Source organism: Acipenser ruthenus, chromosome 16, assembly GCF_902713425.1.
Source record: "Acipenser ruthenus chromosome 16, fAciRut3.2 maternal haplotype, whole genome shotgun sequence".
Lineage (NCBI taxonomy): Eukaryota > Metazoa > Chordata > Actinopteri > Acipenseriformes > Acipenseridae > Acipenser > Acipenser ruthenus.
The window spans coordinates 9,181,540-9,194,637 of NC_081204.1; the positions used below are offsets into that span (position 1 = coordinate 9,181,540).

The 13,098-nt window shown below is 39.4% G+C and overlaps 1 protein-coding gene and 1 pseudogene across 1 annotated transcript; one reads left to right on the forward strand and one right to left on the reverse strand.

Moving 5' to 3' along the window:
- The first annotated feature begins 410 nt into the window (after nt 1-410).
- Nucleotides 411-6,077, forward strand: LOC117963473 (PAK4-inhibitor inka2-like). The gene is made up of 3 exons (XM_034903675.2): nt 411-562; nt 732-776; nt 5,035-6,077. The coding sequence occupies exons 2-3, from the start codon at nt 774-776 to the stop codon at nt 5,950-5,952; spliced, it is 921 nt and encodes a 306-aa protein (XP_034759566.1). The 5' UTR covers nt 411-562; nt 732-773; the 3' UTR covers nt 5,953-6,077.
- Nucleotides 6,078-9,525: 3,448 nt separating this feature from the next.
- LOC117412562 (ubiquitin-like modifier-activating enzyme 1) overlaps nt 9,526-13,098 on the reverse strand; it is a 71,817-nt pseudogene continuing 68,244 nt past the window's right edge.

Sequence of the window (13,098 nt, forward strand, 5' to 3'; positions counted from 1 at the left end):
CAATATTATAAAAAAAAAGGTGTTTTCACTTCTCCAATACTCCGTCAATTTGGGCCAAATGGTCAGTGTATACAAGTGGCTGCTGGCATTGGCTCTAGCAAACTGCTTTGCTGTGGAGACAGGAGCAAACAAATGCAAAGCAGTACAGATGCTCCCGGCTACCTGTAAATGACCCCCACCAAGAAGATGACAGTCTGCCCCCCCCCCCATCCTCCTTTGACTTCAACCATTTGACTCCGTGGTAAATCTCATTACGGTACATCATTTTCCTTATCCAGGCACCCAGCGCAGCATACCCTTGTAATGCAATTATTCCACAGCTCAGATTTCAGGGGCTCTACCATTGGCTGAGACGGCGATGCTCAATTCTGATTGGCTGCTTGTTACAGTAGAAGCAGGCAAGGTTTGCACAAAAGCGCAAAGGGCTATGCAGCAGAGTGTTCAAAACGCTGGAGTTGAGTTATTGGGTTAGTTATAGTTCTGAAGTCTCGGAGATTTTGGTAACATCTTGATATCTTGTGTGGAATATCAGTTTTTCCGGCACTCAAGAAGTCATTCTAATGTAAGCAGCTGTTGCTTTTTTTACGTTTTAGAAAAATGCTTGATTTCCAAAAAAAAAATGTTATTTGTAAAAAAAAAAGAAATAAAAAATAAAAAATAGAAGTGTATTGTGATATTAGGATAACTGCTATTGTCAACAAATAATGACTGATCTTTTTTGTCTTCTATAGGAAAACGAATTGGATTTTGACATCAGCAGACTGAGAAAAGAGATGGTAAGTTTATATATGTTTTTGTTTTTATGTTTGAGCAAAGGGAAAGTATGACCAAAACAGATGTTCTTTTAAACTTTGTGTACGTTTACAGTATTGTCTGAAACAAGTTTGAGAACTGCACTTCTGACATAACTAGTAAAATGCTTTTATTTGTTCGTATGAAAACAACTTATTCTCAAGTTCCATGGCAAGACATTTGTCTGTTCGTTGACTTTATTTACCTACCACTGTATGATCTATGTGCTTGTAAATATTGGGAGACTAGATGTTTTTGTATAGGCCATGTGTTTGTTAAGCGCAACCAAATGGTGACTTTTGTTGCTGATGTCTATAAAGATACACCCGGTGGAAACCACACAAAATAACAATTAGAAACGGAACACGTCCCGTCTGATGCTGGTAACCACGCAGATTTGAATCATACTGATATTACCGAATACGAAAACAATTGCGTTTTGTGTTTTGGGGGTATTGCAAATTTACTTAAAGGTAGTTGCTTGCATAGAGACTTGGCATCAGTTCGAACAGCCGATTTCAGTTTGGATAGCCTAGGCTTTTGCCGCAGATATCTATATCTTTTTACTACTATCAAGGTCAGTTATCAAGCCGTTTATTTATTTATTTTTTGCTCTTGAATTCATTTTTCTTGGTCAGAATTAGTTAAACTGGTCTTGGAATTTGGTGGGTAATTGGCCTCATATCAATATGTATGTGAGTGGTGGTAGGGGTTGGGGATTAGGAGCTTTGAACTTGTTTTACATTAGCAGCATGCACGTTAGTAAGAGGGGATCAGTACAGCTAATAAGAATTGGAAATGCCCTGAGGAGATGGATGGGACAATAAATGTGACAACTCTTTGGAATGTGCCCAATTCCAGGTGTTAGACAAGCCAGTGTATTCTATACAACAGGGGGACACTGCAGTTCAGAGGGGGTGTGGGGAGGGGGTTAAACAGCTGTATTTGCATAATGAGCTCTGGTAGGTTCCAGACCAACTTCTATAGTGGTGGTGGCCACAGAAACACCATCCTTGCACCTTTTACTGAACACCAGAAATAATTCAACCGTCCCTCACCAGTCCACATTCTGGTTCCTGGTGATCCCTTTGCTATGTGTCTTCATTATTCTGTGTGTGTGTGTGTGTGTGTGTGTGTGTGTGTGTGTGTGTTTGTGCGCGCTAGCACCACTTTGACTGTGCTTAACAGAAGAAGTCATATTGTTTTCACACACTCTAGGTATTAACTGGTTATCCTATGAAAGAAATTGGAAGCATGAGGCAACTCTAAGTATTTCAAGATGTCTCTAAAAGCGCAGCTCAGTTTGCTTGCAAGTTTTCCACACCGGGATCCAAAACCCTCTTAAGCATTCTTAACCCATGCGGACGTATTTGAGCTGTCAATATAACAGGGACAATAATGCATTTCTGGAACTTGGGAGCACACGCTTGTATCCTGACTTTCGACGCTGACACCGATTTGAAATCAGAGCACCTAGGGTTTTAACAAATCGTTTCTCTCTCCCTTCTCTCACCCCCCTTTCTCTCTCTTAGGGACCAATGTGGAGCCAAATAGCTGAATTTTCCACAGCTGTAATAACATAGCCATGCAGTACTAGTTCAAGTATTCACAGCTTTTTTCCATTGCATGTTTATCAATGTGAATAAGGCATATAGTTACATATGTGAATAGCTTAGCTGTTATACAGTATATTGTAGACATCTATACAGACTAATGTATGATTTTAATCCACACATAACCATACTTTCAGAATGCAACCCACAACCCTACACATATAGCAATTTATTCTGTGAATAGAACATATTTTTGTTTGAGGTTACTACTATGTTAAATACAGTGCACTCCATTCATAAGAATCACATCCATCCTGGATGATTTGATTGTTATAAGCGGGTGATTCTTAAAAGCGGACCGATATGATTACAATTAGTAAAAGCGTGCCTCCGCAAAAAGCGTATTCACTTTATTAAAACAAATTTTCACTAACAGAAAAAAATACCTGTCTACTGGGAGTCCCTGCGGACCAGGGATTATACTCTATATAGCTTTATTGGCTGTACAAGTCATTGCACTTGATACAGTACCATATTACATGCAGTCAGCTTGCCCTGAAATGATTCTTATAAGCGGATCTCTTGATTCCTACAAGCAGATTATTTTACATTGGTTAGTATAGTAATGATTTTGTCCCAGTGGTTTAATCACTATATGCGGTTGATTCTCATTTCAGTAATTCTTATAAATGGAGTGCACTGTAATTATATTTGCTGAAAACTACAAGAGACTGGAGGAGTACACATAATTACTTAGAAAACAAACTGAACCATTTACCCACGGGGTAGGGTTTAAAAATGAAACCGAAAGAGGTTGCAACATTTGTTTGTAAAAAAAGGATGTGTATTAACTACCCCTTCTGTGGTACAATTCTACCGCCCTATTGGGGTTTAGAATATTTTTTTCAGTTTGAGTGCAGAGTAAACCATTTTAAACACAGCTTGCCGCTATACTGTTAAGACTATTTCACATAGCACATCAAAAAAAAAAAAAAATTATATATATATATATATATATATATATATATATATATATATTCTGTTGGCTTGCTGTATACAAAGACATATCTGCTTACAGTATGTTCCTAACATTTATATAAACAAATATCCCACATAACTGTTCTGCAGCCAGTATAAATAGTTTTGTACATATTTGTGTCCTAGAGGGAGAATCAGTCAAAAAGTCTTGGCAGGAGAAACAACAGAAACCAATAGTTTTAACTCCTAACTGCTTCATTAGATGCTCAGTCTCCCAACGGCTCGAAGGCTGATTTGACCATCCTGTTAAAGAGTTCCTGTGACTCAGAGTCAAGGAAATGATTGCCCATGATCCTGTGGGGTTCACCACAGTTACTCTGCGATTGCAATCTACTTTGAAAAGAAACAGAGAGCCCATTTCACTTCCATTTCTAACCATGTAAACTGAGTAACACTTATTACAGTTTTACTTTATGTTCTTTAAAGTCAAGGGTAAATTACAGCTCTGCTATGTACTGGGGGAGAGCCGAAAATAAACCAGGGATATTTTAATGGTATTTTGGGACTTCTGTGGGTTTATTTCTAAAAAGCATGGCTCGTTTAGAGGTGTGGAAGGCAGAGCGGGGAGATCAGGTATAGGTGTCCCGCAATGGGCAAGGCATCTTTTGTGAACTCCGCCAGCCCTGTCTGTATTTTCAGCTCCCTGAGAGGAAGGGTGCTGCTCTGGCAGAATCGAATTGCTTCTGCCTGCAAGTCTCTGCCTGTCTCAGGAGCACAAGAGAGGTTTATAATTGTGGTTCAGCCTTTACTCCAACAAACAAAAACATATGTGTTGTAAAACTTCCAGAAACCTATCCCTTCTTTCTAACCTGAGTGACCAAGAGTTTAACCCCTGCAGTGCTGCATTTACCTTTTGGCTATGGCCAGCATACATCAAAGCTGTCACTGATCATGTTGCTCAGCTATCCCAGATAATAATCTATTTAACCTGTTATCTTTATCTATTCATTTAAGTCCTTGTTATACAACACATTTAACTGACTGGAGATCAGGGCTGTAGATCACAGTGTTGGGGTCCATGCACATAGATGTTTCCAGTTGTGGAACCTGCACACATAATTGTTGAAGTGAGTTCTAGAATTGGCTTTAAGAAATAGGATTCCAAACTTCAGATGTACAACATAAAGTTCTTGTTGAAAGCTTATTATACAAAGCACATTTCTAGTAAGTCCAACACAAACAGGATAAGGAAGTGTAACCTTTGAATCCAGGCATCTATTTCCATCCTGCGGGACTCAATCTTGTTCTGAGAGGCTGGCACGTGATCACAACTGCTGCAGCTTCAGGAAATATTGCCTTGTTGAGAGAGAGAGAGAGAGAGAGAGAGAGAGAGAGAGAGAGAGAGAGAGAGACTTCCATCTTAGAACACATGGAATTTGAGCCCCAGTATTTTCAACCCCCCCATGCCATTTAAATACAGTTTAGGGATATGAAATAAACAAAACATTGTGTCTAACATACGCCCCCCCCCCCCCTTTTAAGGTGCCTCTGATTCCCTTTGATTTTCATGGGATTTTTGAATTGACGCAACTTGTTAAATATTGTAAAAGCTACTACCTTTTTAAAGGAGAATTTAAATTTGACATGTTTCTCAACATATTACTGGAAGACAGCTGTGATTAACTGTGATCTCCTTCTCTTTTCTCCTCAGCTGTGTGTGCGCGAGTCTGGAGACTGCCTCAGGGAGCAGATGCAGTGCGTGATGAAGACTCTGCAGGACCTGAAGCAGATGAAAGGGGGGTGTCGGGCCTCCGTCAACCCCAGCCCCCTGTCTGCGAATGCCCGAGGCTGTCAGAAGAGGGTGCTGCAGAGGGAGCGGCTTGCTCGGCTCCGCAACTCTGAGATCTCCGAAACGGGCACCTACGACTCAGCCTTTTGCTTAGCAACAACGCACGAGGAAGACGGCAGCGACCGATTGGGTGTGGGCTCCCCCAGCAGTGAAAAGAGTCTGGAGTTTGACTCGGGTTACTCGGAGGCGTCCTGGCAAGATGATCCAGTTGTTCTCAGAAGGAGCAGGAACATCAGGGTGTCTTCGGGGGCTTGTCTGCGTACCAACCGAGCTCCAAGTGGTCGAGTGAGGCCCAAATCCACCTCGGACGCTTGCTTGGAGCGTTGGACCTCCTTTGAGTCCAGCGACCCTGAGGATTGGACTACCTCTTTGCTCACAAGAGGACGTAACCGCCAGCCTCTGGTCCTGGGTGACAACAGCTTTGCTGACCTCATTGAGAACTGGATGGACCTCCCTGACTGTCCAGAAGTGGCTGAACTGAAGCCCAATTCAGGACGGCGCTTGGCCAGAGACTTTATGCTCAACATGCGCCGCAAGCTGGCTGGCATGTCACGGAATGGGGACGACCGGGGGAAATCAGTCGAGGGTACCCGAGCGAATAGAGCGGGAGCTCCCAAGCGCCTCTCCTGTCCAACCGGTTTCCAGGTCAGAGCGCCCTACTTCCACCAGTCGCACACAGGGCTCCACGAAATGGGAACAGGCTTTTACCAGTTCACCGAACTCATGAAAACTGGGAGCCGGCAACCGATCATCTGCAACGACATCATTGGTTATATTTAACCAGTCAGAATCAAAGCTACGAACTATTCTCTCCTTTTGTATTTTGTATTATTTTGATGGTTCATATTTCATATTCAAAATGTTATATTTTTCTTGAAAAATAAATGCCACATTTTTACAAAAAATCAGTGTATGTCCTCATTAAATTCAATTTTATGTTTTTATTAATTTTAACTGAATTTATCTTGAAGCTAATTAAAGACAGCGATATGGATAACTACGGGATGGTTTCTGTACATTTTTCACAATATTAAAAAAAAAAACAACTGGCCTTTAAATAAGCATGTTAAAAAATATCATGTTAGAAATACCAATGACAGACAGCTTTACATCATATCCACACCGATCAAAAAGTGTGGTGATCCAAACATTCAGTCAAAAACTGAGTTAAAACAACCAGAAAGTAACCATGCCCCCTGTGTGCATGCAGCTTCTAATCCTTTGAGGTGAAGTTATCCTTCCGATAGAAAAGATTGATCGTCTCAAAGAATGAAAACTATCATTTTGTAAGAGAATGGTTTCAGCATACATAAGAGGAGGCCAATCTGAACCATGACCCTGTTTAGAAGAGTGATTTGCCTCTGATTTTACAGGGTTACTTCTCAGGGTTACAAATGTGTTTTATACAGAACTCTCTTGAAAGGCCTTAAAGTGAGTTGGTCTTTAGAAGGAGCTGGTCACGATGAGAGAGTTTACTGTATCTGAATTTTGCATTTTAAAAAAAAAACGAGAGAGTATAAATGTAAGAATATAAAATCTTTATAAGAGAAAAGAAATGAAAGTGAGCTGCAGTACAGGGCATTCAAAGAGAGCAGCATGTTTTGTATTTAGCCATGCCATCATTTCTCTGGGGGATGCTGCAACAGCTGTGCGCAGCTGGCAACCAGCAAAAACAGCTCTCCGGCTTATGACCCAGAAAAGTTAAAAACGTAACATTTTTCTGAATACAGTTTAATCCCGGTTATTAAGTTCACACCACAAATGCAAAGATACTTTTTTTTCTATTTTTCAAAACCCCATTTTATCTGTTTCAAAAATATATCCACACAAGCATGAAGGAAGAAAAGCTGCAATGACACATCTGGATTTGTTTAGAGCAAACACAGTCTCACATCTGGATTTGTGTAGGTGTCCAATTATTCAGTAATCTACTTACATGTTAACTTTTTTGTTTGTGAAAAAAAAAAATGCGTATGCGTATCTGACTTACAGCAAATTATGAACACAGCAAATTATGAACACCACAACCTTGCCAAGCCTTACTCTATCTTATCATAGCTTTCCAAGCTGCCTGAACAGATTGTGATTAAGGATTTCCTTTGAGAGTGAGTAGGCTTTACTTGATAATTGCTGGCCAAAAAACAGAGGATGCCTAAAACTGCCTTTGAACTTTAAAGCTCAGCAGTGAGACAATAAATCATCAGGCACTTTTAACACTACACCCTACTGCTACGCAAAATAACAGTTATCTAATACCCTGTGCTACAAACAAAAGCACCATGACAATAGCACTACAGCTAAAGAGTAAGTTTCCCTAAGTGGCCAGGACATTGATTTACTTTTTATTTATTGTGAAGAAAGTTTATGGCATGCTGCACCACACAATGTCACTCAATGTACAGTAAATCCTACTTACTAGGAAAAGCTTTTACATTATATATTTGCTGTATGCAGGTTACTATTAGATTCCAGAGCCAAAGCTTTTTTTGTGTGTGGCAAAGACTACTTGTGTAACTTGTAATAAGTAAATATCACCCATTGGTCTTTACTTGGTGTGTATAGTTCAGTGTTTATTACGCATTAAAACACTGTAAACTGGTTGATCCCCTGAGATACAGACATCTCGTTTACCGAGGCAGCCTGCAAGTAGCAGCAGGCATGTTACAGCAGCAGTGCAAGCCGTACACAGTGAAACATGATTAATAAGAGTCAGGAATTAGAAATGTGACACAGCCAATTCATTGTTTGAGATATACATTTTTTTTTAAACTACAGCTATGGTCAAAAGTTTTGCATCACCTAGAAATTGCAAAATACAGTAGCATCTTGGAATTGCTATCCTTTTTTCAAAACACTCTAAGGAACATTATAAAGTACTATAGAAACCATATAAACTTTTCAGGTTTATTTATTTATTCATTTTTTAACATGATATTTAACTTTTTTATTTTATTTTTTAAATGCTAAGTATTTTTTTTATTATTATTATCATGTATTCTGCTTTGAGATACATGTATAAAAACGTGTTCTATGAACCGAGGGACCTTACAATAATTCCTGAAAGTTTATTTTTATTATCAGTAATAAGGACAATTTGACAATGAAAAATTATATATATATATATATATATATATATATATATATATATATATAATGACCAAGCTGGGTTCATGCCCCTTTAAAAACATGACCCAGAGATAAAAACTTTTATTCACAACACAACAAACAAAAACCTAGCTCTCATTGAGCACTCACTACACACATATGCAGGTCCCTGTCTAACGTGCAGGACAGCTAAGCTGTTTACCTGACATAAAACACCAAAACACAACATTTTATTACAAATTTTTGTCAAACCAAACGTAGGTTTTAAACAGACCTTTACGACTTTCCGTCGGGCTCTTCACTCAACAGCAGCAGCCTTGAGCAGACTGACTGCTTCCCTTTTATACCCTGCACCTGGCTCTAATTTTCAATAATTGCCAGGTGCAGGTGATAATTAAACAAAACAATAAAATAATTAAATTAAACAAAAGCAATTACCTTGGCAGAGAGACTTTAACTCTGTCCCTGCCATAAAACAAAACATTTTTATATTGCAGGCCCCCCCTGTCCTGCTACATCCGTTACAATCCGTTAGGAGGCTGTGTGGTCCAGTGGTTAAGTGGTCCAGGGGCTTGTAACCAGGAGGTCCCCGGTTCAAATCTCAACTCACTCACTGACTCATTGTGTGACCCTGAGCAAGTCACTTAACCTCCTTGTGCTCCGTCTTTCGGGTGAGACGTAATTGTAAGTTTTTCCCCTGGGACACTATCACCCTTCCTTAAATGCGCTTTATTTGCTCTTATCTGCCCCCTATTTTACTGCATTTAATCCTGTACTTCAGAGTAATGTAATCTGGCAAGTGTTTAATCTGTAGTATTTTGTAGTTAATCATATCCTGATGTAACTATCACTGTCACTGTTATCTGCTGTATTATTGAATTGTATTTTGTCACACTTGTACTTGCTTGAACCAAAGTCATTGTATTTATCTTGCTCTTATTGTATTATTACTTGTACTGTAACACTTGAAATGTATTTGCTTACGATTGTAAGTCGCCCTGGATAAGGGCATCTGCTAAGAAATAAATAATAATAATAATAATAATAATAATAATAATAATAAGTGACTTTGCAGCTGATGCATAGTTCACACACCCTAGTCTCTGTACGTCGCTTTGGATAAAGGCGTCTGCTAAATAAACAAATAATAATAATAATTATATATATATATATATATATATATATATATATATATATATATATATATATATATATATATATTAAAGCACATGAGACAGAATAATGTTCTAATAGAACTATAAGCCAAATACATCAGATTTACAGTGTCATCATTTTTTTTCTTCTTAGCTGTAAAATTCTTGTGTCATGCTTTGTTTCTCTATGCTGCTAAAAATGTCTCCGCCCCTTTAAAAATTAAATGACCGTCTCAGTGACATCACACAAAAAAAACAAACAAGCAGGCAGTGCAACTATACTCCTCTCCTATCAAGTGATATGCGATAACAAGCTGTACTGCAAATTATGGTGGCCCAGCAAGTCAAAGAAACGAAGTGTGTTTATCGTGTTTACCCGATCACGGGCCCAGAATGACACTTCAGTATGATCGTGTTTGCACCATCACAAGCTGTTTGTTGTGTTGCGTAGCTTAGAACAGCGTAAATGAATTTTGGGAGTTGTTTTGCGGACCACCTGGAGTTTACTCTCGACCACAGGCTGGGAACCGCTGCTATGGGGTAATGCAAAACTTTTGTCCAGAACATGATATTTTTTAGGGGTATATTACATTACAAAATTTTTCGTTGCTAACATGCAAAATATTATCCACCAAACGCTGTTTGGTAGGTCTTTTTGTGATCTGCTTTCTTGTTTTATTGTTAAATCATGTGGACAGTATTTTAGTTTCTAATGTGTTATTCCTAATGTTTTTATTGCTGTACCCAAGAGGTTATCACTGGAGGTTATATTGGATAAACAGGACTGGTAGGTTTTCCTCACTGTCATTCTCTTCTGCGAAGACTGGCGTCAGTTCCAGCACTCGCACGTGACTGGGGATCTCCATATTAGTGACCTCTTGAACGGCTTCAGACACCCTGTAGACAGACAGACAGACAGATCTATTAGACTGGACCAAACTTCAACAGTATTGCATCTCTTAATATATAGCATGAGGACTTACTTTAAAGTGTAGATACCAGTACTTTCGAATGTCAAAGTCAGTGTTTCAGAACAGCATTTTTTGCAAGGTCTACCATCTAGCATGGAGAGGGAGAGGGTGTTCAAATAAACCCTGAGTATGTATTGTATGTAGCAGACATTCCACACTTCGTCTCCATAATCTTTAGCCACCAGTACAACTGCCTTTTTCTAGCTCCCTTCCAAAAACCATGGCCATCTCTTCATTGATAACACCCAAGTGAAATATTTTGGCCAAACAATTACCATTCTGTGTGTGGTTTAGGTTCCCTGGCACCATGTCAAAGGAGTGCCAGAATGTAGGAGTGGAACTTCATGAGGGGTCAAACTGGATTACGTTCCTTTCAGAAACCCAGGGAGGTATAAGGTAAGGACTCTTGTATAGTTACGACTCCCAAGTGGACTGGAAATATATATACAGTCTGGACACTGCTGGAAACAAGTTTCCAAAACTCAACTTGATCTTGGTGTTTTATAAGAAATACATAAATAATGAATGTAATGAAACTCAATTGGATATCCTCATAAGTGCAGTAAAAATAATTTAAAAAAAAATACTGAGAAAAACAACTGCATTTTTGGTAACTAAATCACAAACAGGGGTGTCTCAAAGTTTTTGGGCCTAGTTATCTGTCGGTTTTCATATTTTTGCACCAGGGCTTATGTTGAAATAATAATACAAAAAAAAATAGAAAAATGTGTGACAAAGGCACTGTAATGTATTGACTGTTCAGGATGTTGCTGTTAAAAACGCATTTTTCAAAATGATCTTAAGCCTTTGTTCCCTGTCAGTTGGTTGTAGTGGGGTCCCTGTGTTTATTTAAAACCCAGAAGAAACGTGTTGTTTGGTGGAAGAGGGAGAAAAAAACAGGACGGGAAATGGAGGGGGAGGGGAGGTCCAGGATGTTTATCCAACAATACTGCCTCCCTACCTCACGCACTCCAACTCCTCCCTGCTCACTTCATCATAAGTAAGGGACCCCTCTGTCTAATGCTCTGTACACATTGCAAGTACAGCACAGAGATGATGCCTGTCGAAGGTGGGTGATCGATGGCAGTGGAGGCTGATGCCTTTTTTTCTCTCAGTCTGTCAATCAGTGAAAGGTGAGGGTCTCTTCTCGGAGCCAGACGCATAACATATCAACAGACCGTGCAAATCCATAAGCGCCAAAGCTTCATGCAAACAGAGTAAGTAAAGAATGGAAATATACAGAGACTTGACATAAGTAAATAGACAACCAAGTTTGAAAGAACACCTGTCTATTCTAGCACCGGCAAAATATGAGTGGGGTTAACACTTTGTGGTAGCCCTTTGCCTTATGCAAGGCAGCAATGCGCTGACACGAGATCAGTCTGCAGGACTGCAGCCCATTCCTGGCACAGAATCTGTATTTGGGAGTCCTGGGAGATGGGTTTACTGGGATTCTTTCACAGGGATCGGTCGAAGATAGCCCACGCATGCTCAATGGGGTTCATGTCTGTGATTGGCCTGGCCAAGCAGTGTTATGATGCCCTGATTCTCCTTCCATCTTTGCGCTGCATGGGTGGTGGACAGTCACAACCCAAGGTCTGCGAAGGAACTGTAACTTCTGCTCGATACAGCAACGTTCTCTACAGGGGACTTGTGCCTCTATATGTCAATGGTCATCTGTTCAAAGAGGGCAGTATTTTTATGGATGGTGCCCCAGCTCAAAGTTACAAGCTTACCACTGGGTACCTGAATCAGGAAACGATTGCTACTTTCTTCAAGAGAGGGTGCAGAAGTTAGGAGTGGTGTGTAAGAGTCACACCAAAAGAAACCAGGAAGTTTTGTCGTATTAATATTACATGGAGCGGCCACTTTAGTATTTATCCTGAGGTTTCCGTCATTCATTGGCAAAAATTCAAAACTGAACATGCACTGACCTGGTAAGAGATGATAGGAATAGTACTAGAAAAAACATCAACTGCACATCGATTGGGGAAAGAAACTAAATGGCCTTTAAAGGACTTTCTGATAATAAAACATTTTAAACCAGTGTATCACAAGCATAGGAGCTGGCTTGCATGGCTGTAATCCAATCTTGTTGTTTGGATGACTTTATTATTGCTAAGTTGCGCTTTAGTGAGTTATCTCATGTGGCACTTCATCCGAAACCCCCTATTTATATCACTGTCTTGAAATTCACCCCAAGCCTGCTATTATAAGATTATATATTACATTATATTATATTAATTGTTTTTATAACCCGACACTGACTCTGTATTCTGTGACCTAAACTCAGCTCCTGTGAAGGTCTATCTAGCAACAAGACTTTGTGGGTATAAATCTTTTCATAAATAAATATTGTATACTCTTTTCTCATTTCTTTGTAAATGGACACATTTCCCTATCTTGGTTCAAACCCTGCAGTCTTCTCATATTTTTTCTTATGCACATGTAATCACTAACATTTTGTTCTGGAATACAGAGAAGGTGCTCTTCCCTGATGCATGTTAGTCATAAGGCAGCAGATTTGACAGAGGACAAATTACCAGTGTTTCCAAAGTGAATCTATCTGTGAATCTATAAATAATTTGCTGAATTATTTAGAAATGTATACACCAGATTATTTTACACCCGATCTTCTCCCCAATTTAGAATGTCCAATCATGTTCTCTCACTAGCAATTCATATCCACACACCTC